The sequence below is a fragment of the Zea mays genome, chromosome 3 (genome assembly GCF_902167145.1).
Source record: "Zea mays cultivar B73 chromosome 3, Zm-B73-REFERENCE-NAM-5.0, whole genome shotgun sequence".
In the NCBI taxonomy this organism is placed as follows: domain Eukaryota; kingdom Viridiplantae; phylum Streptophyta; class Magnoliopsida; order Poales; family Poaceae; genus Zea; species Zea mays.
In genome coordinates this window covers 229,726,450-229,754,138 of record NC_050098.1, presented here as the reverse complement: position 1 = coordinate 229,754,138, position 27,689 = coordinate 229,726,450, and the positions used below count along the sequence as shown (strand labels likewise).

The window sequence follows — 27,689 nt, the reverse complement described above, 5'->3', positions numbered from 1 at the left end:
TCAAGTCCAGTTTGTTCGCGAACTAGATTGCAGGAATGATCCTCACGAAAACGGACGCCAAGACTACATAAAAACTGCATTTTCGACGTTTTAGATTTTTTTGGAAAGCTAAGAAAATAAGATTTACAACCCAACTGGTCCCACGTCAAAATATGCTCGGAACTAATGAAAATCGTCGTAACAAGATGATGTCTAGAATCTTCTAGAAATCAGCGACGTATGTTTTTTGGCCTAAAGTCCTTGTACATTCTAGAGTTGATCGGCCACCCCTTGGCCACTGTTTGAGTCGAGGACGACTATATTTCATAGACGTTCTGTCTGAACCAATATAAATCATGTACCCACCGCGAGCTCAGAACTCGTACAACAAATTTACTTAACAAATTTACTTGCTGAAAGAAGGTTCTAAACACCGACAACTCTACGTTACAAAATAGTGGTTTTGGTAACTATATAGGTGATTTTGGTACACAGTCTATAACGTGACGAACTATTCGAACATGGACAGTGAATTATCCGAGTTTATCCATCATATTGTGCACGAACTATTCGAACCTGGACAATAAACTATCCGGGTTTATCCATCAGATTGTACATCGGTGCTGCCAAATTAAGCGCTCAACACCAACCATGACAATCTATTATGCCGATGTCTACAGTAACGCCGCATGAATGACAATATTTATCACACCGTGGTTAGCGATTTTGACTCAAACAAGCAGCAATTTCGTTCTTCCCGATTTTGCAAAATGGACATTCCCCAATTCACATTCCGCTGCAGTTGGTATGTGACCAAGCGCCAACCGTTCATTTTTTCCTAGGAACACACAGATGCAAACCGGGAAACCGCCAATCGAATCGAAAGGTGGAAACGGCGCAGCAGTAGAGTACTTCGCACCAGGGCCCCACCATAGGTTCCTTGTGCCCTGCAGCCTGCAGGCTGCACAACGCCCCTCACTCCTCCGGTACCAGCGCTAGTCACTGACAGTTGTCCCCCACTGGACGTCTTCTCTCTCGTTCCCACCTGTCATTCACTATCCAAGTCAGATACCACCGAAAAATCGATGCCTCTTGCCGTCTAGCGCACACAGAGCCGCGGCGTCGACCCGCCCATGTCCCCTCGATAGCACCCCCTGTTCTTTCCCATCTCTCCAACTCTCCTTGCCCGGCTGCCCCACACCTCTGCTCTTCCCTCTCGCCTCCCGCCGTTACAGCTTGCAGCTCCAGCCCCAACCCCCGTCCCTCTCTCCCTGAGCCGTCGCCTTCGCCTTCGCTGCGAAATCTAGGGTTTACGCCGCGCATCGGGTACCGCGCACGCACCGACCGACCACCCGGCGGTCGGCGCCGCTACACGCGGGCTCGCTCTCAGGTGGTTGAGCGTGGCCGGAGAAGGGGAGGGGCGACACTGCTCGTGGGTGGGTCAGCCAGTGTGCCCCACGAGGAACGGCAATCATGTCGCAGACGAACTGGGAGGCGGATAAGATGTGAGCGTGCATTGTCTGTTGTTTCCCGATGGTTTAAGATGTTTTTTCTTTTCTTTTTGAAACGGGTTGTTTTTTTTATCTCGCCGTTCCGATGTTCGCGTTTGCCGTTCTACAGTTGCCTTGCTGGACAGACAAAGCTGTCTGTTGATTCCTCCTCAGGGTTCATTGAGCCTGACTCTCTTTGGGGAGTCCGGTTTTCTTCGGGGATAAACTACATGTATGGAGTTAGAAGGAATATTTTTGGGAGATTGGGACATTCTTGGGGCTACCGTGTGGTGTCGCTGTGATTGCATGGGCGGATTGGTAGCTTGGTAGAGGCCTACAGATGATGCCTTACAATCGAGAATCGACAACCATTACAATAAAAGATGTTGCTAGTTCCTTGTATTCTCAAGTCATTGACTTCTTGACTCCTTGTAGGTAATAGGACAAATAAATGTGGTACCGTTCCGAATGTTTTTTTTTTGTTTCCATCCAGTTTGTGATGGTGATGTAGCTATATAAATTAGACGCATGTTTGTTTCGACCCTCCTCAGAAGAACTGAATGATCTTTTATATTACTTAACGACGAAACAGGCTGGATGTGTACATATATGACTATTTTGTCAAGAGAAACCTGCAGGCAACCGCAAAGGCCTTCCAAGCAGAAGGCAAGGTCTCATCAGATCCAGTTGGTACGCCTCTTGAACAGTCACAATGGAGTCTTTTTAGCCTGATTTTATTTTTGTACTGCCATGGTTTTGAGCTTATCTTTCTTGTAGCTATTGATGCTCCTGGTGGCTTTCTCTTTGAGTGGTGGTCTGTATTTTGGGATATATTCATAGCAAGAACAAATGAGAAGCATTCAGATGTTGCAGCATCATATATCGAGGTATGCATGTGGACATGCTAAACCATGCTTTTCATTCTTGCCTGTTACAGCCAGTTTTCAAATGGAGTTACAGAAATAATCTGCCTTAACTTATTTTTCTAAATGGGGCGTGGTACCCTCTACATTCTATATATTTACAACAAATCCTCTGTAGCAGCAGCGGCAACAACGCCAACAACAGACTTTTAGTGCTTGCAAGTTGGGGTAAGCTAGTGCTGAAACCCCAACTTTTTCAAGAATAAAAACCTAAAAACTATATTATTCTAGGGGATCTAAAGACTACTCGTGGTTTAGGTATGTGGATAGTTAATTTTCACGTGCTCTTATCTATGGACAAGTTTCTGGGTATTAATTGCACTCAAGTTCACTTGTACCACTGCCTCCTATCATCCTATGCCAAGTTTGGTGCAAGGTTATTAAAACGACAAAATGTTGAAATGTTCATGGGTGGAGTTTTGACTTTTAAATGTTTTAAACGAAGTTTAAACATAGTTTTAAACAACATAAGAAAATATCAATATATCATAATTTCAGACAATAAGATGAAGTTAAATAACATAATTTCAGACAATAACATAAGTTCACATAATAATATTGTGCAAAATGACATGTCCACAACCACATCACCAGAATAACACAAGTGCAACTAAGCAAGGGAGGGGAGGAGGATGAGAGCGCTGCAGGGGACTATGGGAGATGAGCATCTTCTTGAGAGCATGGGTGGTGGGCACTGGCCGACGCTTGGCGGAGGAGGCGAGGCTGAGGAGGCAAGTAGGAGAGATGGGCGCAGGTAGCGGAGCTAAGCAGGGGAGGCGAGGTCGCGGGGGGGGAGCAGGGGATGCAGGGCCGCGGAGCCGAGCGGGGGAGCAGGGAGGCGGCAGACGAGCTCATCGTCGTCGAGCTGAGAGCAGGGCAGCAGGCGAGGAGGACAGGCACCAGGTGGGCAAAGCACAGGGAGGCGGCTGAGAAGAGCAGGGCGCAAAGGTGGAGGCGTATGTGGTGATGCCTGAGGCCTGACGGTTTTAGGGTAAGTTTTTTTTTCAATCGTGGGCTGGGCTAGAGTTCCATAAAGCGTTAAAGCGTGCCCTTTTTACAGCCCATAGCGTTTAAACACCAAAAACAGACGCTTTAGCGCTTAAAACGGGCACTTTAGCGCTTAAAACGAGCGCTTTACGCTTTCTCGTGAAATGTTGTAGCACTTTATGCACTTAGCAGTGTTTTGCGCTTAAAAGGCGCTTAAGCGACTTTTTAATAACATTGGTTTGGTGTACCCCTCCCTCCTTATTTTAACCATGCCTTAGGATTCACCTATGTACCAATACCTCTGTAGATTGCAAAGAACCATCTCTCTGAGATGTGAATCCAAGATTTGCTTGTTAGTGGCCTCGTTTAGATATGCCATCAGTTTACTCTTGATTCCATTGTTTCTGCACAAATCATTATTGAGCTTCTTCTGTACTAGTTATTGACACTGTAACTGTTTTTGCTTTTAATTGTTTTTTTGGACATGGGAGATGACTACTGAATTGACGGTGCTAATTTAGCTGTACTTTCCTCATTTCCTGTATATTTCCAGACTCAGCTAATTAAAGCAAGGGAACAACAACACCAGCAGCCACCTCAACAACAGCAACAGCAGCAGCAAATACAAATGCAACAAATGCTGTTACATAGAGCTGCACAGCAGCAGCAACAGCAGCAGCGTAGAGATGGTTCTCTTCTCAATGGTACTGCAAGTGGATTTTCTGGGAATGATCCTTTAATCCGACAAAATCCAGCTAATGCGAATTCGATGGCAGCAAAAATGTATGAAGAGAGGTTAAAGCTCCCTCCCCAGCGGGATTCTCTGGATGAGGCGTCAATAAAGGTACCACACCTTGCTAGATCTGCCAGTTCTTATCTTTTAGTTTACTCTTATCACATCGTGTCATGAAAACATCAGTTGCAGCAAAGATATGGAGAAAATGTGGGACAAGTAATTGATCCGAACCAAGCACTATTGAAAGCAGCTGCAGCTGGACAATCCTCTGGGTATGTGCAAAATTCTAAGTTGCGTGTGCATTGCATATTTCATTGCTACAAGTTACATCATATGGCAGACATGAATACATAGGCTTCTTTCGGCATGATGATGGATTTCCAAAAGCTCTTATTTATTTTCTATTTAGACGAAAGATTTTGTAGGAAGCGTCCTTTTGGACTGTGATGGTAAAAAAAGCCTACTACAGTTGGCAGCTATTTGTCTAACTATCTAGAATTCCAGATACCATGAGTGCAGAACAGCACAGAAACTCGTGATCTATTAGTATTATATTGAATAATGAACTGATATATATACAGCAGTGTTATCCTAAACACTAAATGGTAAATAGTCGGTCACCCTTTGTTTAGCGTTTTGGCTGTTTAGACTGTTTAAATGGAGTTAAATGACCTAAATGGTTGTGTAAAACACATCAACAGCTCCCAACCCCAGCTCACAATCTTTTGGCACTTGGGAAAATTAAGCCCCCGTGTGGAAAAATCCGCGCAGTCGCGTCTGTGTATCCTCCCCGTGCCAGGTTTTCAGGCCTTTGTGGGCAGCATCCCTATCGCGATACAAGGCCGCCAACAACGTGGTCTCCTGTATGGAGTCGTTGATCACTGACCGTGGTACAAACTGTTGGAATATAATATAAGTGAATTGTCCACCTCTTCCTATCAGCTTAAGCTTTTAGGTTGAATTGGTTGGTGCATACAACTTAATATGGTATCAAAGCCAGATGTCTCGAGTTCGAATCCTGGTATGCACAATTAAATAAAATAATTGTTGCTCACTCCTATATTCCACGTCAGAGACCTAAAAGAGGCTCGACGTGAGGAGGGGTGTTGGAATATAATATAAGTGAATTGTCCACCTCTTCCTATCAGCTTAAGCTTTTGGGTTGAATTGGTTGGTGCATGCAACTTAATACAAACATGCGCATGACAAAAAACACTCATGGGGTGTGCGTGTGGAAGGCCGCTTCGCGTGTGCGCACAGGGGCTGGCTAGCCGTGGTCGCGGAGATCTTCAGCGTGACACCTTTGGTGCTCCTGGTGGACGTGAAGGACAGTGGCGACATGATAGAGTACCAATTGTTCTGTAGTGAGGAGCTTCGGCTGGCACTCAAGGACATTGTCTGGGCCACTGGCGAGGACACTCTGCGCACTGCTTGATGTTGTCACTGTAGCGAAAATACCCACGTGTTGCCAAGAAAATTTCCCTTGGCTCTATTTTTTATATATTTTATGAGTTACCTTTGTGAAACTGCTGGAAAGACCCTTCTTTGCTGCTCCTAATTATTTTTGGCGACTTGGAAAACTCAATGATTTTGGGAACTCTTGGAAGTGCTTTAACATTAAAATATACTCCCTCCATTTCAAAATAAAATTCGTTTTAGGAAATTAGAGGATTCATACAATACTTGATGTATGTGTCTAGATTCATCATCATCCATTTGAATATAGTCATTTAAATAAAGTGCTAAAATGACTACTATTTTGGAACGGAGGGAGTACATATTTGTGTATGTAAAATTCAAATATGCTAGAAAGTGTGCATATTTAGGCATGTAAAAAAATAAGAATTCTATCAAATAGTTTTATTGGAAGAAAACTACATTCCACTCCACCTCTTATACTTACGATGTTAACTAGTTGGGTGCCAATGTTGGCAATTGTAGTCCTTGTATTGACTAAATGGTGAATTAAATGCCCATTAGCTCATTTAATCACATTTAACCCGATTATGTTTAGATGGTTTTTAATGGTTTAAAACTGTCCAACCATTTAGGGCCTAAGGCCCTGTTTGTTTCAGATTATAATTTGGCGAGATTATATAATCCAGCGCAAATAATCCGACAGGCAAACAAACACCTAGATTATAGGTCCAGATTATATAATCTATGCCCAGATCATGATAATCTCATAATCTCCTCAAGAGTAGCTTATTTCAGATTATTTTTGGTAAAAAGATCCACTACCCATGGTTATGTAAATGTAAATTACAGAATCTGCCAACATCTTCTTTTCTATACGATCGCCATTCCCCCTCCCCATTCTCTCCATCCCGCTGCCCCCTTTCCTGCCCATTCTCTCCCCGCTCCTGCCCTGCGCATCTCCATCCCGCCGCCCCCTGCCCTTGGAGCATGGCGCGGGCCGCGGGGGCTGCTGCTGCGCCGTCGCAGGGTGAGTAGGCGGCTGACCACACGATGTCTGTTGTGCCTCCTCTGGGCGAGTAGGCAGCCGGCCGCCGCGCGGCCCACTTTCTTCTCCCGCTGTCGCAACTACGCTCATCCATGCTGCTCGCCAGCACTGCTGCTTTGCAGGCACTCGTCGTCCTCACCAGCCTTACACATGACGTATCCAGGAAAAGGACTAGGGAGAGAACAGAGGAAGGAGATGTCATGTTGGCCTGTACGTAAGTGAGATGGAGTGAGAGGGATATTGTGTATTAGATAATAATAATCTGCAGTTGTATAATCTAGACTACCAAACAGCTACATATAAATTATAATCTAAACAAATTATAATCTGGATTATATAGTCTAGATTATAATCTAGATTATATAATTTATAAGCTGAAACAAACAGGCCCTAAATAACATGGTAAGCCTTTGTTTACTGTTTAAATGCACTAAAAGGCCATTTAGGCAAACAATGATTATTAGCCTTCATTTCTATTCTCCTATTAGAATGCTGTGGCAAAAGTTCCGTATCTGGAATGTCTTGGAGTTGGACTGTTTCTAGCTAGTTTTCTTTTGTCTAGTCTTCTCTGTATTTCGGTTCACACCCTTGCAATCAATTGATAGTCTTAACATGTTAATCATAACTCATAAGGCACATTCATGCATAAAGTATTTTGCTAACTTTTTGGTACATTTAGATTATACTTATTGGAAATATTGCTTGTATTTCCTTTTTTATTTAATTCCATGACAGTTCTTGTTTGGATTTCTGAAGTACAATTGGCAGTTGTTTGTCATCCATTGACTGTCTATTGATCATTAAAGTGATTAAACACCAACTTTACTCATGTATTCTTGGTCAAAAAAACTTTACTCATCTATTTAGGCTATAGGTTTTTGTGTAGTCATTAGTATGCTTGAAATATTGGTGTGAGAGACAAATAGTCTTTTGCAGTTTTGCATTTTGCAGGAATGAGGTGTTGGTTATGGTTTCATCTGGATTATGTAGCAATTATTCCCTCTGTTCCAAATTGTTGGCTGTTTTAGTTTTGCCCTAAGTCAAACTTCTCTTTGATATACTAGATGTTGATCCATCTATAAACTTGGTCAAAGTTAGAGAAGTTTGAATTGCAACAAAACTAAAACAACCTACAATTTAGAATGGAGTGGGTAGCTTTCTAGGTGTCCTTAGTCTTGCTTTCATGAATTTTGACATGCTATCTTCCATAGGCAAATTTTGCATGGGACTGCTAGTGGTTTGTCAGGTACTCCGCAACAAGTTCAGGCAAGAAGCCCACAACAACCACCTACAGCAGAACAGGTTACCTATGATATCAAAATGTTTGCCACTCACTTCCATGGGCAAAAAAGAATGAGGAAAAAAAAGAGAGAGGGGGGGGGGGTGTTATTAACATTCCCATCAATGATCATATTTTTTTTGCAGAATATCAGGACCGAGATCAATCCAGTGTTGACACCAAGAGCAGCAGGCACTGAGGGTTCATTGATTGGTATCCAAGGTAACAGTCATATATTATGTTCACTAGACTCATTGTTCTCTGGTTAATTATGGCCCCCTGTTTTAAACGCATCCAGTTATACCCAGCTTGCCTTGGGAAATAGTGGTGCCTAAGCGTCCAGGTGGATCCAGCACTCAATTGGACGCCTAGTCGCCTTTGAAACCATGATTATGCTGCCACATCATTCCTGTTGAATCTTTTGACATAGCATCATGTCATGTAATACTTACTACTCTAGTAGGTAGTTTTATGAAGTTAAGCTCCCGTCTCATTTTAGCAGGATCTAATCAGGCTGGAAACAATTTAACTCTGAAAGGCTGGCCGCTCACGGTAAGCTCTACTATCTGATTGAATGTGTTTCTCTTTGCATGTGCTTCATTTATGACGCGTGCCCATATTCTGGATTTTGATTTAGGTTACATTCTGTTTCTGTTTTGTGGACTAAACACTTACTTCAGCTCATCCCTGTGGTTGCATATTTGAGGAGCGTATTTATATTTCCAAAATTTTGTTACTGTTTACTGAACTGCAAGCGTGTCCCTCTACCTATAATAGAAGCATTTAACTCGCCAACATCACATTTTACTGTCTCCATGGTATGTGGTGTGGCTATATCGCATGTAAAAATTCTCTTTATGATCTCTTGCTATATGGACATATGGATATCTGTTATATCTATTAGACTTTTAAGCTATAGGCTATTGGCATTATGATATTGAATACTAAAAGCTTAGGGCAGTCCCAATGCTGAAACTATCCTCTGGTTTCCATAGCAAGAATCTTCCTTTAGAAACTACACAGTATCACATATTTCACTTTCTCCATGGTATGTGGTGTGGCTATACTGCACATAAAAATTCCTTTGTTTTTTATCACTTGACACTTGCTATATGTATATCTGCCATATCTATTAGACATTAGGCTATTAGCATTAGATATGTATACTAAAAGCTTAGTGCAGTCCCAATGCTGAAACTATCCTCTAGTTTCCATAGCAAAAGTCTTCCTTTAGAAACCACACAAACACAAAGTAATCACTTATTTGTGTGGGACCTTAACTAATTAAAGCCAATCCGTCCTTTTCTAGCTCATCCCTTCCCAAGTGCTCTACTGCTCTTGCCCTTGTGCTCTCTCTTCACACCCCCAGTTTCTGGAGATCCAAGCCACATGTCCGCAGGGGTGACATGTGGGACCGGCGGCGGTGCAGCGGAGGCGTGCGCGGTGGTGGGTGGACTCAGTGATGGCGCAGCAGAGGGCATGCTGCTGATGGTGGCGGCATAGCTGAGGGCGCACCAGAGGTAGTTTGGTGCAGGGCATGGCTCAGTAGCGGTGGAGCAGAGGGCTTGTGGGCACGGCACAACATCCTCTTTCCTATGAGGTGGCTGCAAGGAGGTTGGTGCCGGATCCATGGGCATCGTGCTGCTGCTTCATGATTCATTGTCCTGGTGAAATTTTGGCGATGGCGGTGTTGACCAAGGTAGGCTCCATACCTGGAAACTAGTGGATTCCCCTAATGCGACTTCGTCTGGTTCTTCGGCTCTCTATGCAGGAGCCGAAACCTGGTGATCATCTGGACTGAAGTTGCCATCTCCATTATACCCTGAAGCAGTGGCGTCTCGCTTTGCAACAGCCTCACATTTGTTCTGCCACATATAATGCCCTTGTATCTTATAGTTCCACGACAGACTTCGTAGTATATTTAGTTCTGCGGTGTGACAGAATGAATGTCTGCATTCAGCAGTTTTATGTAGCTTGGAAGTATAATACACATCATGTGATTGGTGCTACTATAGATGTTCTGTGTCAAAATTCTGTTTTAACATGCAGCTCCTTTTATCTTCTTAGGGACTTGATCATTTTCGCTCTGGAATTCTGCAGCAGAAGCCATTTATGCAATCTCCACAGCAATTTCAGCAGCTCCAGTTTCTGACCCCACAGCAGCAGCAGCAGCTTTTGCTGCACGCTCAGCAAAATCTGTCGTCCTCGATGTCAAGCGATGTTGATACCAGGAGATTAAGGATGCTTCTTAACAACAGGAATGTGGTCCTTGGACAGGATGGGCAGACAAATAGCGGCGGTGATGTTATCCCAAATATTGGTTCGCCAGGGCAAAGTGGTGGATCGCGTAATGATATAGATATACTAATAAAGGTATCCCTACAGATCTCTACCTCTAAGTCACTCATTTTTCAAAGTTCATACAAGATATATTATTTTCTTTGTGAAGTAATCATATCTAGTTTGTTAAAGGTCATATCAAATACCATGCCATTAGCTTAGTATACAGAGTTGCATGCCCCATTTTGGTGAGATGATGAGTAGGGTGGATGGAGGAACATCGAGACAAAGTCGTACTTCTGCCTTAATCTGATTTTATTGTTATATATTCACCATTTGTTTACTTTCCTCAAGACTCTCTTAATCTTTGGAACTTTGTGATAGTTTCTAAATTTAGGCATAGTTTGTGCCTGTACTTGTTTCCATAATTGTATTCTAGCTACTTCTGTCATGGTGCTCACTGCTTACCTAATTGAATAGTGAGTTAAATGCATCAGTGGCCCTTGAAGTTGTCAAGAGATGCCACTTAGGTCCACGAACTTTGAAAATATATTTATGGGTTCCTAATTAACTTGTTAAGTGCACTGCACATCCCTAAACTCGCAGGTCCATTTCTGGACATCATCCATAACGACCATCCCTAAACTCGTTAAGTGCACTGCACATCCATAATGACAAGTTTGGGGCCACTCGTGCATTTAGCTCTTGAATGATTAACCTGCTTTTAACTCTTGAATAATTAGCCTGCTTCATACTATGCAGCTGCGAAAGAGCCTCTAGCTGAGTTGGTCAGGTGGTCTGGGTAGTACTCCTCAGGTCCTGGGTTCGACTTCCCGTGGGAGCGAATTTTAGGCTGTGGTTAAAAAAATCCCCTCGTCTGTCTCATGCCAAAGCACAGGTCTAAAGCTCGGTCGTTGTCGTTTCTCATATGGGCTACGGTGCCGCTATGTATGGGCGGGCCAGGGGTTCGGGGGTTTTCTCGACCTGCGTGAGAATGTTTTCTTCTTAATATAATGCCCGGAGGCTGTCATACCCCCGCAGGCCGAGTTTTTCATACTATGCAGCTAATCTGTGCAACAGTATGAAATGAGAGTTAGACTGGTCTTATAGTTTCCTTCAATTATTCTTGGCTGATACATGTGTAGTTGTGTGCCTAACAACCTATTTTAACAGACAAATTCCTCCCTTTACACTAGTCTTCTAACATTTTTTTTACTTCTGATACGAGCATGTACTTATATTGGTATTTCTATATAGTAGAAGAAATTTGCTCTTCTACAGCAGCAGCAGCAGCAGCAAAGTCATAGCCAGCAGCAGCAGCTTCAGCAACCTGCGCTCTCTGGACAGCAATCTCAAAGTTCAAACCAGCTTCTCCATCAGCATGGAAAACCAGGAGTTGGGAGCTTGCCTATTGATGGAAACTTGCCAAACTCTTTTGGATTTCCTGAACAAGTATGTCTGATACGACTAGTGTTTTCATGCTGGTTTTGGTATTAATGAATGATATATGCTGCAACCTACAACCAGAGAAATAATTCGAATCTGCAAACAGTTGTAGTTTGTCACAACTGAAGTATCTATAACTACCTATAATGAATCATGTAGATCATCTTGGTTTTATTTATTAACTTTACCTCATATGATTACTTGCTACTGCTTATATATATGGGGTTCTATGAATGCCTTTTTGAGTTACCATTTACAATTATATTGTTGCAAAGCCATTAATAAGCTGCTTTTCTTTCATAAAGCTGGAGCTGCAGTTTGATTATAGATTTGAAGACTTGCTTTTAGCATTACTTACCCTATATGTATCCAGAGGTCTTCGGCTATGTTTCCATAGTACTATGCCCCTTGCTTAATCTCGATTTTATCTATTGTTAAAATTTTGCAGCACTGATTCCAAATGCTTCATATTAGCAAGAGAACGATTTGATTTCTAATTCAATCACTTATGATTTTCCTTTCGTTGTTCAGGGATCAAAGAAGAGAAAGAAACCTGTCTCATCCTCTGGTAGAGCTAATAGTTCAGGAACAGCGAACACTGCTGGGCCATCTCCTAGCTCTGCACCCTCAACACCATCTACTCACACGCCAGGAGATGCAATGTCCATTCCACAGCTGCAGTATAATGGTGGCCCTTCAAAACCATTGATGATGTTTGGCTCTGATGGCACTGGAAGCTTGACTTCTCCAGCAAACCCGCTGGTATTTACATGCCGGTCCAAACGTTCTCTTTCATAGCGTCATTTAACACATTGCTTTGCCAGCAAGATAACAAAAACTCTCACCTTCAGGGTGATGTTGAACGTCTGTTGGAAGATGGTTCCTTGGATGAAAATGTAGAATCTTTTTTATCGCAAGATGACATGGATCCTCGAGAAACAATGGGACGCTGCATGGATTCTAGTAAAGGTTTGTTACTATTTCCCACTGATGCCTTGCTCTTCTTGAGTCAGTCGGATAATAGCTATTATTATTTTTCTCATGCCTTTTGGTTTGGAATATGAATATTCAATTTTTTTTCTTGAACACAGAATATCCATGATGTTAAAACTTGCCACTTTGTCTTTTACAGTGAGCTAGCAATATACTCTAGAGCTTATGTATTTGTTTTAAAATCATGTTCATCATTCATCTTATTTTTATAAGTCAATAAGTTTGCTAATAGTTTTTTTTCTGCATGACTGCAACTATTTTGAGGGGTTGGATGCAATGCCAACCTGTTAATCTCTCTTTGTAGCAGGGTTGGGTTTTACTGAGGTTGCAAAAGCCCGTGCGAGTACAAACAAAGTTGTTTGTTGCCATTTCTCATTGGATGGGAAACTTCTTGCCACCGGAGGGCATGATAAAAAGGTGTGGATGCCAAGATGAAACGAATTTGCCTTTACGCGATAAAGAAATTTCATGCTACATGTTTCTTTTTCAGGTCGTTTTATGGTTTACAGATGTGCTAAAACGTAAATCCGCATTAGAAGAGCACTCTTCCCTAATTACAGATGTCCGATTCAGCCCTGGCATGACCCGCCTTGCCACATCTTCCTTTGACAAAACCGTGCGGGTTTGGGACGCTGACAATGTATGTGCTTTTTCATTAGCTACCTTTAGATATTGTACTTTCGAATCCCATGACTAATTTGCTTTCTGTGTGCAGCCAGATTATTCGCTACGCACTTTTACAGGTCATTCAGCATCTGTCATGTCACTTGATTTTCATCCGAACAAAGAAGACATCGTTTGTTCGTGTGATAGTGATGGTGAAGTGCGGTGTTGGAGCATAAATAATGGTAGTTGTGTGACCTGCGTTAGGGTTTTCAATGTATGCAACACTCATTTTCTCTGATTCACATATGGTGTGTTTGTACCATGCTAATGTAGTAAAATGTGCCCCTGTTACTATTTGTATTTTTTCTTTGCAGGGAGGAGCTACTCGGTTAAGATTTCAACCTCGCCAGGGTAAATATCTGGCAGCTGCCTCAGAAAAGGGAATATCCATACTGGATGCGGAGACATTACAAGTTTGTAGAACTCCTTTGCAGGTTGGTAACTAGATACCCCACATCCAGTATCCGCTGGTGAGGCTTTCATTATTCCTTATGTGCAGTCTATGCTAAACAATGACCCCCACTCCTAGTCTCCCACCCACCCACGTATACATTTGGTTTGATTAAACAAACATATAGCTGAGAAATTATACCCTTTGTTTCTGTGCTGAGCGCTCAAAATAGTATCATTTTCTTGGTTAGTTACTTGCAAGAGTAGTTACATGTAATGTTCTACTCCTATTCTAAATTATAGTAAGATGTTTTGGCTTTTCTAGATACATAGCTTTTGCTATGTACTTAGACCATGTTTGTATGCATTAGAGCTAATAGTAGACCGCTAAAATTAACTGAAGATATCCAAACAGTCTAGCTAATAGTTTAACTATTAGCTATTTTAGCAAATTAGCTATTACCTATTAGTATCTAGCTAATTCCACTAGCTATTTTTTAGCCAACTAACTATTAGCTCTACTGCTCTAGTGCAATAAAACACCCCCCTTAGATACGCACTATGTCTAGATATATAGTAAAAGTAATATAACTAGAAAAGCAAAATTATTTTATAATTTGGAATGGAGGGAGTACTAGATTATTGAGATACAACATACAAACGAGTGTACGTTTATACTTTATTGTGGTATGATGAGAACTCTTGTGGTATAATGAGCATTTGATCAGCTCATCACCATCCAGGCTGAAATTTTGTTTCTTTCCTGAATTATAATCAGTTCCTTGATGTCCATGTCATTCCTAAATTGCGGTAAGTGTAGGTATGCAACTTAGCGGCTATTCTAAGTTATAACTTCACTGTATGTTTTTTGCATTTACTCTGCACTATTCTCGATGTACTCTGTAATTTTGGCTTGTGTTTTTTATGTAGGGCCACGTACAGATTATTCAGTCAGTATGTTGGGATGCCGCGGGCAACTATCTGGCGTCTGTCAGTGAAGATTCTGTCAGGGTGTGGTCATTTACCTCAGGGAACTACATCGAATGCATACATGAGCTGATCTGCAGCGGGAACAAGTTCCATTCGTGTGTTTTTCACCCAAATTACCCGAATTTGCTTATAATCGGTTGTTATGAGGCAAGTTCTCCCTTATCTTGTCAGAGGCCTAAGCTAATCGTTTTTATAATATCCACCTTTCTCATTGCATTTGCTTGTATCTTTCACATCATGCAGTCCCTAGAGCTTTGGGACATAAGGGAGAAGAACACGGTGACAATCAGCAACGCTCATGACGGCATGGTTGCTGCCCTAGCCGCGTCAAGTGCATCGGGGCTGGTTGCATCAGTGAGTCATGATCAGCTCGTTAAGCTCTGGAGGTGACACTGAACACAGCAACGCTCGTCTGTGTCATTCTCATTTCCAGTGTCGTGGCAAAAGCGAAAGGGCAGCTGATCTGATCTCCTAGGTTGATTTGCGACTGTGGCATGCGCAAACTATTCAAATAGTTGTCAGTAATGTGCTTCCCTTATTTCTTTGTTTGTTTATCCATGCCGGGTGATACTATGTTACAATTTTATCTATTTAGAGAACTGCTATTATAATTTGACCTCCCACTTAGGCCTATTTGGCTACTCTAGTATTTATTCCAATCCATGTGTATTGAAGTGGGTTAGGGTGTAAATTAGTTTAATTTATACACAATTCAACTCAATACATGTGGATTTAGTTGAATACTAGGGATTAATGTAAATACTATAGTATCCAAATAAAGTAGGCTTATGTTCATTTCATCCCCTAGTCCACGGGGATTGAAGGAGATTGGAGTGGACTGATAGTGGTTTTGAGTTTATCCCCCATGAGTTTGATAAAAACGAATAGGGTCTTAAGGCTTGTTTGGTTAGTGATAAATTGAGGGCTACTTTGGAAATCTCAAATACCCTTCGGGATTGGAGGATTGGAGGGGACTAGGGGAGATTAAATCACTTCCTATTCAATTTTAAATAGAGATGCAATTTAATACTCTTAATTTCCATCAATCCCACTCAAACCGAACACGAAGGCCCATTGTTAGACTTACGGTCTGTTTGGTTGGGCTGTGGCTGTGGAAAAAGTTGCTGTGGGCTGTGAGCTGTGGAAAAAGCTGCTGTAGGCTGTGTGCTGTTAAAAAGCTAAAAATCGTTTGGTGGAAACCACTAAAAGTCGTTAAAATTTCTTCGATATATGTTTTCACAGTTCCATCCAAAAGCCACTAAAAGCAGGTCCAGGGGTGCTTTCAGTTTTGCACTACGAGAAAGTCGGCTTTTAGAAAAAGCTGCTTCCTGGATCCAGCCCTTTGGTTGGCTTTTGGCTTTTAGGGGGCAAAAGTCAAAGCCAAAAGTCAAACCAAACACACCCTTAAACACATCTATACTGTAAAGCAGCAGCAATCATTTTGACTCGAGTCGCCACTCCACTCGCGTAGGCATGCAACTCGCGTACAAATAAGCATGCATGCAAATATGCATGACCGCCTCTTTCGCCCGCATGCAAATCTGCATGCATGCAATTCCTCCAGCAACTTCCTCTAAATTTTATCATCTAAAAGAATATTCTCTGTCCTTTACAACACACTTTAAAAGATTTTATCCTCTATATCTTTTCCATCTCCAGTAACGTTCTCTAAATTTCGTCCTCTATATCTCATCCTCCATATTCTCTGCAACCATATTAACAGAAATTATTTTCATCATTTTTTATCGGATCAAATAAATTAATCGTTAGCATTTTACGAATTATTGCATACGTTCAACTATTTCAACAATATGGCAAAAAAAAGTACAGCCGCGATGCTCACCACCGGCTTCGGCTGGCCGCTACATACAGTCTGACATCAACCATGGACGGCTGCAGTAGGTTTTGCTAAAGCGCGGGGACGGGCGAAAGACGGTGACACGTGATGAACAGTGTATAGCGCACGATCGTCTATCCACCAAATGTAGCGGCTGACGAAGGCTCGCTATATTTTAGCGGGTGGTGACCGCTGGACGCGTGCAGAACGTCCCCATCCGCTATATTTCTAGGAAAGGAGGCTTTACAGATCCTTGTTGGAGACAACCTAAGTCGTTGCCCTTGCCGTGCGGATGCAAAGCAAGTGTCTTTCACTCGCATGCATGGTTGCGAAAATAAACACGCATGCAAATCTGCATGGATGGTACATTGGGAGAATAAACAAAAAATGGAACTTAAGGGGTTTGAGTTCAATACAAATGGAACATGTTCAATACAAAGCACTTGATATTTAATAAAAAATATAATTGTACTCGAACGGTTTGGCACTATGGACTAAAAAGACTTGGGCACGACATGGTTCTCATACCAGACAACGACACTATTAATTCTCCGAGATGCTTGGGTCGTGTGTTTCCCTCACCATCCCTAATCTCGCGAGCGTGAAAAAAATGAGAGGAAAAACTTCATCTCGTCTTATCACGACGTCTACAGGGCTACATCCTAGATGCACCATGAGATACAGCCAGAGCCATGTGATCCGACCCTACAAGCATGTCGCCGTGCGTTGGTTGTCTCCCTTTGTCGTGATATGAGAATCTATAAGTTTAAATTATGTTTAAATAACTATTTAATTTAAGCAAAATTTATCTATATAATATATAGAAACCATAGTAAGTTAGTGTCGGCGTTGTGAGACCGGGGGGTCCCTTGGGCCGACTAGTGAGTGTCGCCGCGTGCCCCAGCCCAGATGGGTCGAGCGCGAGGGCGAGCGCGAAGGGGGGAGGAGCGAGGCGGTCGGAGACCGGCGTGAGAGAGGTGGGAATCCCGCGGCCTTCGTGTTCGTCCCGCGCCCAGGTCGGGTGCGCTTGCAGTAGGGGGTTACAAGCGTCCACGCGGGAGAGGGAAGCGAGCGGCCTCAAGAGAGCGCCTGTCTCGTCCTCGTCCCCGCGCGGCCAACCCTCTCTAAGAGGGCTCTGGTCCTTCCTTTTATAGGCGTAAGGAGAGGATCCAGGCGTACAATGGGAGTGTAGCAGAGTGCTACGTGTCTAGCGGGGGAGAGCTAGCGCCCTAAGTACATGCCGTCGTGGCAGCCGGAGAGGTTTTGGCACCCAGCTGGTGTGATGTCGTGGCTGTCGGAGGAGCGATGGAGCCTGGCGGAGGGACAGCTGTCGGAGCGGTTGGGTCCTTGCTGACGTCCTCTTGCTTCCGTAAGGGGGCTGAGAGCCGCCGTCGTCACAGAGCATGCGGGACGCCATCATTGCCTATCCGGCGGAGCTAGCCAGATGGGACGCCGGTCTTGTTTCCTGCGGCCCGAGTCAGCTCGGGGTAGGGTGATGATGGCGCCTCCCGTTGACGTGGCTGGTCTGCGCCCTAGGTTGGGCGAGGTGGAAGCTCCTCCGAAGCTGAGGTCGAGTCTGTCTTCCGTGGCCGAGGCCGAGTCCGAGCCCCTGGTCGGGCGAGGCGGAGGTCGTCGTCTGAGGCCAGGGCGGAGTCCGAGCCCTGGGGTCGGGCGGAGCGGAGTTCGCCGTCTTCCGGGACTTAGCCCGAGTCCGAGCCCTGGGTCGGGCGGAGCGGAGTTCGCCGTCTTCCGGGACTTAGCCCGAGTCCGAGCCCTGGGTCGGGCGGAGCGGAGTTTGCCGTCTTCTGGGACTTAGTCCGAGTCCGAGCCCTGGGTCGGGCGGAGCGGAGTTCGTCGTCTTCCGGGACTTAGCCCGAGTCCGAGCCCTGGGTCGGGCGGAGCGGAGTTCGCCGTCTTCCGGGGCTGAGCCCGAGTCCGAGCCCTAGGTCGGGCGGAGCGGAGTTTCCTGTGGTGCCTTCTGCAGGACCTGACTGCCTGTCAGCCTCACTCTGTCAAGTGGCACTGCAGCCGGCACGGCGCAGGCGTCGCTGTCCTTCTGTCAGGCCGGTCAGTGGAGCGGCGAAGTGACGGCGGTCACTTCGGCTCTGCCGGGGGGCGCATGCCAGGATAAGGGTGTCAGACCACCATTGCATTAAATGCTCCTGCGATTTGGTCGGTCGGTGCGGCGATTTAGTCAGGGTTGCTTCTTAGCGAAGGCAGGGCCTCGGGCAAGCCGGAAATATGTTCGCCGTCGGAGGGGGGCCTCGGGCGAGACGAAAATCCTCCGGAGTCGGCTGCCCTTGTCCGAGGCTAGGCTCGGGCGAGGCATGATCGAGTCGCTCGAATGGACTGATCCCTGACTTAATCGCACCCATCAGGCCTTAGCAGCTTTATGCTGATGGGGGTTACCAGCTGAGAATTAGGAGCCTTGAGGGTACCCCTAATTATGGTCCCCGACAGTAGCCCCCGAGCCTCGAAGGGAGTGTTAGCACTCGCTTGGAGGCTTTCGTCGCACTTTTTTGCAAGGGGACCAGCCTTTCTCGGTTGCATTTTGTTCCGGTGGGTGCGCGCGAGCGCACCCGCCGGGTGTAGCCCCCGAGGCCTCGGAGGAGTGGTTTCACTCCTTCGAGGTCTTAATGCCTCGCGTAATGCTTCGGCTAGTCTGATCGTTCCCCCATGCGAGCTGGCCGTAGCCCGGGTGTACGGTCGGGTCCCAAGTTCTCGGGCTGGTATGTTGACGCTGTCAACGGTTCGGCCGGAGCTAGGTTTGCGAGAGCAGCCCCCGAGCCTCTGCACAGGGCGAGAGGGCGATCAGGGACAGACTCGGCTTTTTTACATATGCCCCTGCGTCGCCTTTTCGCAAGGAGGAGGGGGGGGAAAGCGCCATGTTGCCCTCGATGGGCGCCGAACATGGTGTCTCCGGTGAGCTGCAAGCGGGTAATCCGAGTGGACGTCGGTGCCCCGTTCGTTAGGGGTCGGCTAGGAGCCCAGAGGCACGCCCAAAAGTACCTGCGGGTGATCTGCCGGACCCGGTCCCCTGGCGACGGGGTCCGAGGGCTCGATGCCTCCCTCCGATGGGATTCCGTTACAAGATCGCTCCCGCTGGTCTCGGAAATGTCCTAGGGTACCTCGGGAGCGCAACCCGAGCCTTGGTTATGTATCGAACGTACCCCTGGTCATCCCTCGCTCGGCGTCTGAGGCGGTTGTGAACCCTTCGGGGGCCAGCCTTCGAACCCCTGATCAGTAATGGGCGCGGAGCCCGAGTAGCCTGAGGCGGCCGTGGAACCCTTCGGGGGGCCGGCCTTCGAACCTCTGACCAGTAGTGGGTGTAGGGCCCACGCGATCTGAGGCGGCTTTCGAACCCTTCGGGGGGGCCAGCCTTCGAACCTCTGATCAGTAGGGAGGCTCGGAGCCCGGTTCCTTCACGGGGAAGGATCCTTTTCGGGGTATCCCCCTTTCCCGGTCCCTGTTGCAAGAGAGAGAGAAAGAGGAAAAAAGGAAAAGGATACGAAACCGAACGACGTGGCGTACCTTTTTTGGTGCGGTTATTATGGCGAAGGCGAAGCGTCGCCCGCTTCTCCTGCCAGAGGCGCCGCCTGTCCCGCCGCGGAGTTAATGCGACGGGGCGAGTGGTTGGCGGGGCGGCCGTTGCGCGTGCGCGAGCCGTTCGAGGGACGGGTCACGGGCGCGTTGTCTTCACGTCGTGAGAGGGGGTTCTCTTGCTGCCCCCGGATGGGATGTGAGCTTGGCTGACGACGTGACCGCTGCTCCCGCCCGCCTGCCAGCGTCATTACTGCCGGCCCATTTTTGACCGCATTGACCGCCGCGCCAGGCTGGCGCTGCTGGTGAAAGGGAAATGTGCCCTTGGGCCATTTCTAAGTATTTTGGTGATTGAATGCCAACACAAGTGCTTAAATGTAAATCTATGCCCATGAATGGACAAAGTGCAAATCAAGAGAAAAGGTATGTTTCTAAGTCTTAGTACATTGGTTTTGTGTACTAATATACTTGTCTAAGTATCAGAAACAAAAAGAAGAAGAAAAGAGAAGAGTTGGCTGTGTACAGCCAAAAGGCTGTTTCGGTCTGGGGCACCGGACTGTCCGGTGGTGCACCGGACAGTGTCCGGTGCGCCGGGCTGCCTCGAGCGAAGTGGCCGCTCTCGGGAATTCGCCGACGGCGTACGACTAAAATTCACCGGACTGTCCGGTGTGCACCGGACTGTCCGGTGAGCCATCGGTCGGCCGAGCCAACGGTCGGCCGCGCGATCTGCGCGGGACACGTGGCCAAGCCAACGGTCGGAAGGGGGCACCGGACTGTCCGGTGTGCACCGGACATGTCCGGTGCGCCAACGGCTCCAAATCTGCCAACGGTCGGCTTCGCCATTTAAGGAAAGAAATCTGGCACCGGACAGTGTCCGGTGTGCACCGGACTGTCCGGTGCGCCAGACGACAGAAGGCAAGGATGGCCTTCTAAATTTGCTCTCAACGGCTCCTAGCTGCCTTGGGGCTATAAAAGGGACCCCTAGGCGCATGGAGGAGCACACCAAGCAACCTTAGAGCATTCTTGATCATCCACACTCAGTCTTTGCGCATTCGTTTGTCATTCTCAGTGATTCGAGCTCCGTTCTAGTGAGAACTTTGAGATAGTCTTTTGAGCTCGATTCTTGGCCGTGTGTGTGCGCATTTTGCTGTGGATTTGTGTGTGTTGCTCCCCTCCCTTACTCCTTGCTTCTTTGTGAACTTTAAGTGTAAGGGCGAGAGACTCCAATTTGTGGAGATTCCTCGCAAGTGGGATAAAGATAAGCAAAGCAAAACACCGTGGTATTCAAGTGGGTCTGTGGACCGCTTGAGAGGGGTTGATTGCAACCCTCGTCCGTTGGGACGCCACAACGTGGAGTAGGCAAGCGTTGGTCTTGGCCGAACCACGGGATAACCACCGTGTCATCTCTGTGATTGATCTTTGTTGGTTATTGTACTTTGTTGAGGATTCCTATCTAGCCACTTGGCAATTATTGTGCTAACGCTTAACAAGTTTTTGTGGCTATAAGTTTAAGTTTCACAGGATCACCTATTCACCCCCCCTCTAGGTGCTCTCAATTGGTATCGGAGCCGTTCTCTTCAAGAAAGGGACTAACCGCCCGAAGAGATGGATCCTAAAGGCAAGGGGATGGTGATCAACGACAAGGAAAAGGAGTCCTTCGTCAACGAGCCCAATGATGACAAGCTCACCGACTCAGGCTCGGGCCACAAAAGAAAAGACGGGAGAAAGAAGAAGGCAAGGCGCATCAAGGAAATTGTCTACTACGACAGCGACGAATCTTCCTCCTCCCAAAAGGACGACGACGACTACGATAAACGAAAGACGGTTAACTCAAACTTTTCTTTCGATTATTCGCGCATCCCGCATAGTTCAAATGCTCAATTGCTTCCCATTCCACTTGGCAAGCCCCCTCACTTTGATGGAGAGGATTACGGATTTTGGAGCCACAAAATGCGTACTCATCTGTTTTCTCTCCATCCAAGCATTTGGGAGATTGTGGAAAGTGGAATGAAATTTGATAGCTCGGATAACCCTATGTTTATTAATGAACAGATTCATAGAAATGCACAAGCTACTACTGTATTGCTAGCCTCTTTGTGCAGGGACGAGTATCACAAGGTGAGCGGCTTGGACAATGCCAAGCAGATCTGGGACACCCTCAAGATCTCTCATGAGGGAAACGACGTCACCTTGCTCACCAAAATGGAGTTGGTGGAAGGCGAACTTGGACGGTTCGCGATGATAAGGGGGGAGGAGCCGACGCAAACATACAACCGGCTCAAGACCCTTATCAACAAAATAAGGAGCTACGGGAGCACGCGATGGACGGACCACGACGTCGTCCGCCTAATGCTAAGGTCATTTACCGTTCTTGATCCTCATTTGGTGAACAATATACGTGAAAATCCCAGGTACACCAAGATGTCGCCCGAAGAAGTTCTTGGGAAATTCGTTAGTGGGTGAATGATGATTAAGGAGGCAAGGTACGTGGACGACGCCTTGAATGGTCCGATCAACGAGTCGCAACCCCTTGCTCTCAAAGCAACACAAAGCAAGGAGACGCTACCTAGCAAGGTGGCACAGTTTGAGGCGACCGGACTTAATGATGAAGAGATGGCTCTCATCATCAAAAGATTCAAGACGGTGCTTAAAGGTCGCAAGGGACAGCCAAGCAAGACCAAAGCCAAGGGGAAGCGCTCATGCTTCAAATGCGGTAAGCTTGGTCATTTTATTGCTAACTGTCCCGGCAATGATAGTGATCAGGATCAAGGGAACAAGAGGGAGAAAAAGAAGAACTATAAGAAGGCAAAGGGCGAGGCTCATCTGGGCAAGGAGTGGGATTCGGACTGCTCTTCATCCGACTCCGACAATGAAGGACTCGCCGCCACCGCCTTCAACAAGTTATCCCTCTTCCCCAACGAGCGTCACACTTGCCTCATGGCAAGGGAGAAGAAAGTAAGCACTCATAATACTAGTACTTATGCTTCTTCAAGTGAGGATGAGTCTAGTGACGATGATGAGATAGATTACTCATGCTTATTCAAGGGATTAGATAGAACCAAGGTAGACAAAATTAATGAATTGATTGATGCCTTGAATGATAGGAATATACTTTTAGAAAAGCAAGAGGATTTGTTGTATGAAGAACATGATAAATTTGTAGAAGCTCAGAAATCTCTTGCTCTAGAAATTAAGAGGAATGAAATGCTCTCTAGTGAATTATCTTCTTGTCATGAAACCATTGCTACTTTAAAGAGTGTTAATGATGACTTAAATGCTAAACTAGAAGTAGCTAGTAAATCTAATTCTTGTGTAGAACATGTTGAGATTTGCACTAGGTGTAAAAATTTCGATGTTGATGCTTGTAGTGATCATTTAGTTTCAATTTCCAAATTAACTGAGGAATTGGCTAGTCTTAATGCCCAACTTAAGACTAGCAAGAATGAATTTGATAAACTAAAATTTGCAAGGGATGCCTACACGATCGGTAGACACCCCTCAATTAAGGATGGACTTGGCTTCAAGAGGGAAGCCAAGAACTTAACAAGCCATAAGGCTCCCATTCCCGCTAAGGAGAAAGGGAAGGCCCCTATGGCTACTAGTGCTAAAAAGAACCATGCCTTTTTGTATCATGATAGGAGACAAACTAGAAATGCTTATAGGAGTTATAATGCTTACGATGATTTTTCTCATGCTATGTTTGCTTCTAGTTCTTCATATGTGCATGATAGAAATGTTGGTAGAAGGAATGTTGTTCATAATATGCCTAGAAGAGATGTTGTTAATATTCCTAGGAAAGTTAATGAGCCTTCTACAATATATCATGCTTTGAATGCTTCCTTTGCAATTTGTAGAAAGGATAGAAAGGTAATTGCTAGAAAGTTAGGGGCAAAATGCAAGGGTGATAAAACTTGCATTTGGGTCCCTAAGGAAATTGTGACTAACCTAGTAGGACCCAACAAGAGTTGGGTACCTAAGTCCCAAGCCTAAATTTGCCTTGCAGGTTTATGCATCCGGGGGTTCAAGCTGGATTATTGATAGCGGATGCACAAACCATATGACGGGGGAGAAGAAGATGTTCACCTCCTACGTCAAGAATAAGGATTACCAAGATTCAATTATATTCGGTGATGGGAATCAAGGCAAGGTAAAAGGGTTAGGTAAAATTGCAATTTCTAATGAGCACTCCATATCTAATGTGTTTTTAGTAGAGTCTCTTGGATATAATTTGCTATCTGTTAGTCAATTATGCAACATGGGGTATAACTGTCTATTTACAAATGTAGATGTGTCTGTCTTTAGAAGAAGTGATGGTTCACTAGCCTTTAAGGGTGTATTAGACGGCAAGCTTTACTTAGTTGATTTTGCAAAAGAAGAGGCTGGTCTAGATGCATGCTTAATTGCTAAGACTAGCATGGGCTGGCTGTGGCATCGCCGCTTAGCACATGTGGGGATGAAGAACCTTCACAAACTTCTAAATGGAGAACACGTGATAGGTTTGACTAACGTACAATTCGAAAAAGATAGACCTTGTGCAGCTTGTCAGGCAGGTAAACAGGTGGGAGGAGCGCATCACAGCAAGAATGTGATGACCACATCAAGACCCCTGGAGTTGCTACATATGGACCTCTTCGGACCCGTCGCCTATCTAAGCATAGGAGGAAGTAAGTATGGTTTAGTTATTGTTGATGACTTTTCCCGCTTCACTTGGGTGTTCTTTTTGCAGGATAAGTCTGAAACCCAAGGGACCCTCAAGCGCTTCCTCAGGAGAGCTCAAAATGAGTTTGAGCTCAAGGTAAAGAAGATAAGGAGCGACAACGGGTCCGAATTCAAGAACCTTCAAGTGGAGGAGTTCCTTGAGGAGGAGGGGATCAAGCACGAGTTCTCCGCTCCCTACACACCTCAGCAAAATGGTGTGGTAGAGAGGAAGAATAGGACGCTCATAGATATGGCGAGGACTATGCTTGGAGAGTTCAAGACCCCCGAGTGCTTTTGGTCGGAAGCCGTGAACACGGCTTGCCACGCCATCAACAGGGTCTACCTTCATCGCCTCCTCAAGAAGACTTCGTATGAGCTACTAACCGGTAACAAACCCAATGTGTCCTACTTTCGTGTATTTGGGAGCAAGTGCTACATTCTAGTTAAGAAGGGTAGAAATTCTAAATTTGCTCCCAAAGTTGTAGAAGGGTTTTTGTTAGGTTATGACTCAAATACAAAGGCGTATAGAGTCTTCAACAAATCATCGGGTTTGGTTGAAGTCTCTAGCGACGTCGTATTTGATGAGACTAATGGCTCTCCAAAAGAGCAAGTTGTTGATTGTGATGATGTAGATGAAGAAGATGTTCCGACGGCTGCTATACGAACCATGGCGATTGGAGAAGTGCGGCCACAGGAACAAGATGAACGAGATCAACCTTCTTCCTCAACAACGGTGCATCCCCCAACTCAAGACGATGAACAGGTTAATCAACAGGAGGCGTGTGATCAAGGGGGAGCACAAGATGATCATGTGATGGAGGAAGAAGCGCAACCGGCACCTCCAACCCAAGTTCGAGCGATGATTCAAAGGAATCATCCCGTCGATCAAATTCTGGGTGATATTAGCAAGGGAGTAACAACTCGATCTCGATTAGTTAATTTTTGTGAGCATTACTCCTTTGTCTCTTCTATTGAGCCTTTCAGGGTAGAGGAGGCCTTGCTAGATCCGGATTGGGTATTGGCCATGCAGGAGGAACTCAACAACTTCAAGCGCAATGAAGTTTGGACACTGGTGCCTCGTCCCAAGCAAAATGTTGTGGGAACCAAGTGGGTGTTCCGCAACAAACAGGACGAGCACGGGGTGGTGACGAGGAACAAGGCTCGACTTGTGGCAAAAGGTTATGCCCAAGTCGCAGGTTTGGACTTTGAGGAGACGTTTGCTCCTGTGGCTAGGCTAGAGTCAATTCGCATCTTGCTAGCATATGCCGCTCACCATTCTTTCAGGTTGTACCAAATGGATGTGAAGAGCGCTTTCCTCAACGGGCCGATCAAGGAGGAGGTGTACGTGGAGCAACCCCCTGGCTTCGAGGATGAACGGTACCCCGACCACGTGTGTAAGCTCTCTAAGGCGCTCTATGGACTTAAGCAAGCCCCAAGAGCATGGTATGAATGCCTTAGAGACTTTCTAATTGTTAATGCTTTCAAGGTTGGGAAAGCCGATCCAACTCTCTTTACTAAGACATGTGATGGTGATTTGTTTGTGTGCCAAATTTATGTCGATGACATAATATTTGGTTCTACTAACCAAAAGTCTTGTGAAGAGTTTAGCAGGGTGATGACGCAGAAATTCGAGATGTCGATGATGGGTGAGTTGAACTACTTCCTTGGGTTCCAAGTGAAGCAACTCAAGGACGGCACCTTCATCTCCCAAACGAAGTACACGCAAGATCTGCTAAAGCGGTTTGGGATGAAGGATGCCAAGCCCGCAAAGACTCCGATGGGAACCGACGGACACACCGACCTCAACAAAGGAGGTAAGTCCGTTGATCAAAAAGCATACCGGTCAATGATAGGGTCTTTACTTTATTTATGTGCTAGTAGACCGGATATTATGCTTAGCGTATGCATGTGTGCTAGATTTCAATCCGATCCTAAGGAGTGTCACTTAGTGGCGATGAAGCGAATTCTAAGATATTTGGTTGCTACGCCTTGTTTCGGGCTCTGGTATCCAAAAGGGTCTACCTTTGACTTGGTTGGATACTCAGATTCCGACTATGCTGGATGTAAGGTCGATAGGAAGAGTACATCAGGGACGTGCCAATTCTTAGGAAGGTCCCTGGTGTCGTGGAACTCTAAGAAACAAACCTCCGTTGCCCTATCCACCGCTGAGGCCGAGTATGTTGCCGCAGGACAGTGTTGCGCGCAACTACTTTGGATGAGGCAAACCCTCCGGGACTTTGGCTACAATCTGAGCAAAGTCCCACTCCTATGTGATAATGAGAGTGCTATCCGCATGGCGGAAAATCCTGTTGAACACAGCCGCACAAAGCACATAGACATCCGACATCACTTTTTGAGAGACCACCAGCAAAAGGGAGATATCGAAGTGTTTCATATTAGCACCGAGAACCAGCTAGCCGATATCTTTACCAAGCCTCTAGATGAGAAGACCTTTTGCAGGTTGCGTAGTGAGCTAAATGTCTTAGATTCGCGGAACTTGGATTGATTTGTAGCATACATGTGTTTATACCTTTGATCATGTTCCTTTTTGCATTTTGTTGTTTAGTATGGTGCTCAAGTTGTACAAACACTCCCTGGATCTCACAAGTCCTTGTGTCAGTGATGCACATATTTAGGGGGAGTTGTGTTACAACTTGACCCTTTGAGACTAACCATATGCTTGAGTTTACTTGATTTAGTCTCGAAGGAGAATTGAAAGGGAAAAGGTGGACTTGGACCATGAAAGACTTCCACTGCACTCCGATGAGAGGGTAACTTATTCCAAGTTCATCTTTAAACTCTTATTGCCTATTTGCTCTTAGTTGAAGATTTTGGTGAGGCAATGGGGCTAAAGGGCCAAGATTGATCCCGTTTTGGTGCTTGATGCCAAAGGGGGAGAAAATAAAGGCCAAAGCAATAAATGGATCAGCTACCACTTGAGAAACTTTGAAAACAGTAGGATAGAGCTTTTGGTTTGTCAAAACTCTTGCA

General features: G+C 45.6%; 1 protein-coding gene across 18 annotated transcripts; it reads left to right on the top strand.

Annotated features, from left to right (window-relative positions):
* Positions 1–982: 982 nt before the first annotated feature.
* LOC100383414 (leunig-related1) lies at positions 983–15,423 on the top strand. 18 transcript variants are annotated; one of them, XM_020549903.2, is made up of 19 exons: positions 983–1,484; positions 2,062–2,159; positions 2,247–2,356; positions 3,933–4,083; positions 4,156–4,223; positions 4,299–4,387; positions 7,791–7,881; positions 8,005–8,080; positions 8,361–8,410; positions 9,959–10,231; positions 11,399–11,590; positions 12,116–12,346; positions 12,436–12,553; positions 12,885–12,994; positions 13,068–13,217; positions 13,293–13,457; positions 13,558–13,677; positions 14,564–14,770; positions 14,867–15,423. In XM_020549903.2, exons 1-19 carry the CDS (start codon positions 1,453–1,455, stop codon positions 15,011–15,013), a joined length of 2,478 nt encoding a protein of 825 aa, XP_020405492.1. In that variant the 5' UTR covers positions 983–1,452; the 3' UTR covers positions 15,014–15,423. The 18 variants fall into 18 exon arrangements, with proteins under 18 accessions (XP_020405492.1, XP_035821878.1, XP_035821876.1 ...); XM_035965985.1 differs by having other exon boundaries at positions 12,882–12,994; XM_035965983.1 differs by having other exon boundaries at positions 9,926–10,231; positions 12,882–12,994.
* The last annotated feature ends 12,266 nt before the right edge of the window (positions 15,424–27,689 follow it).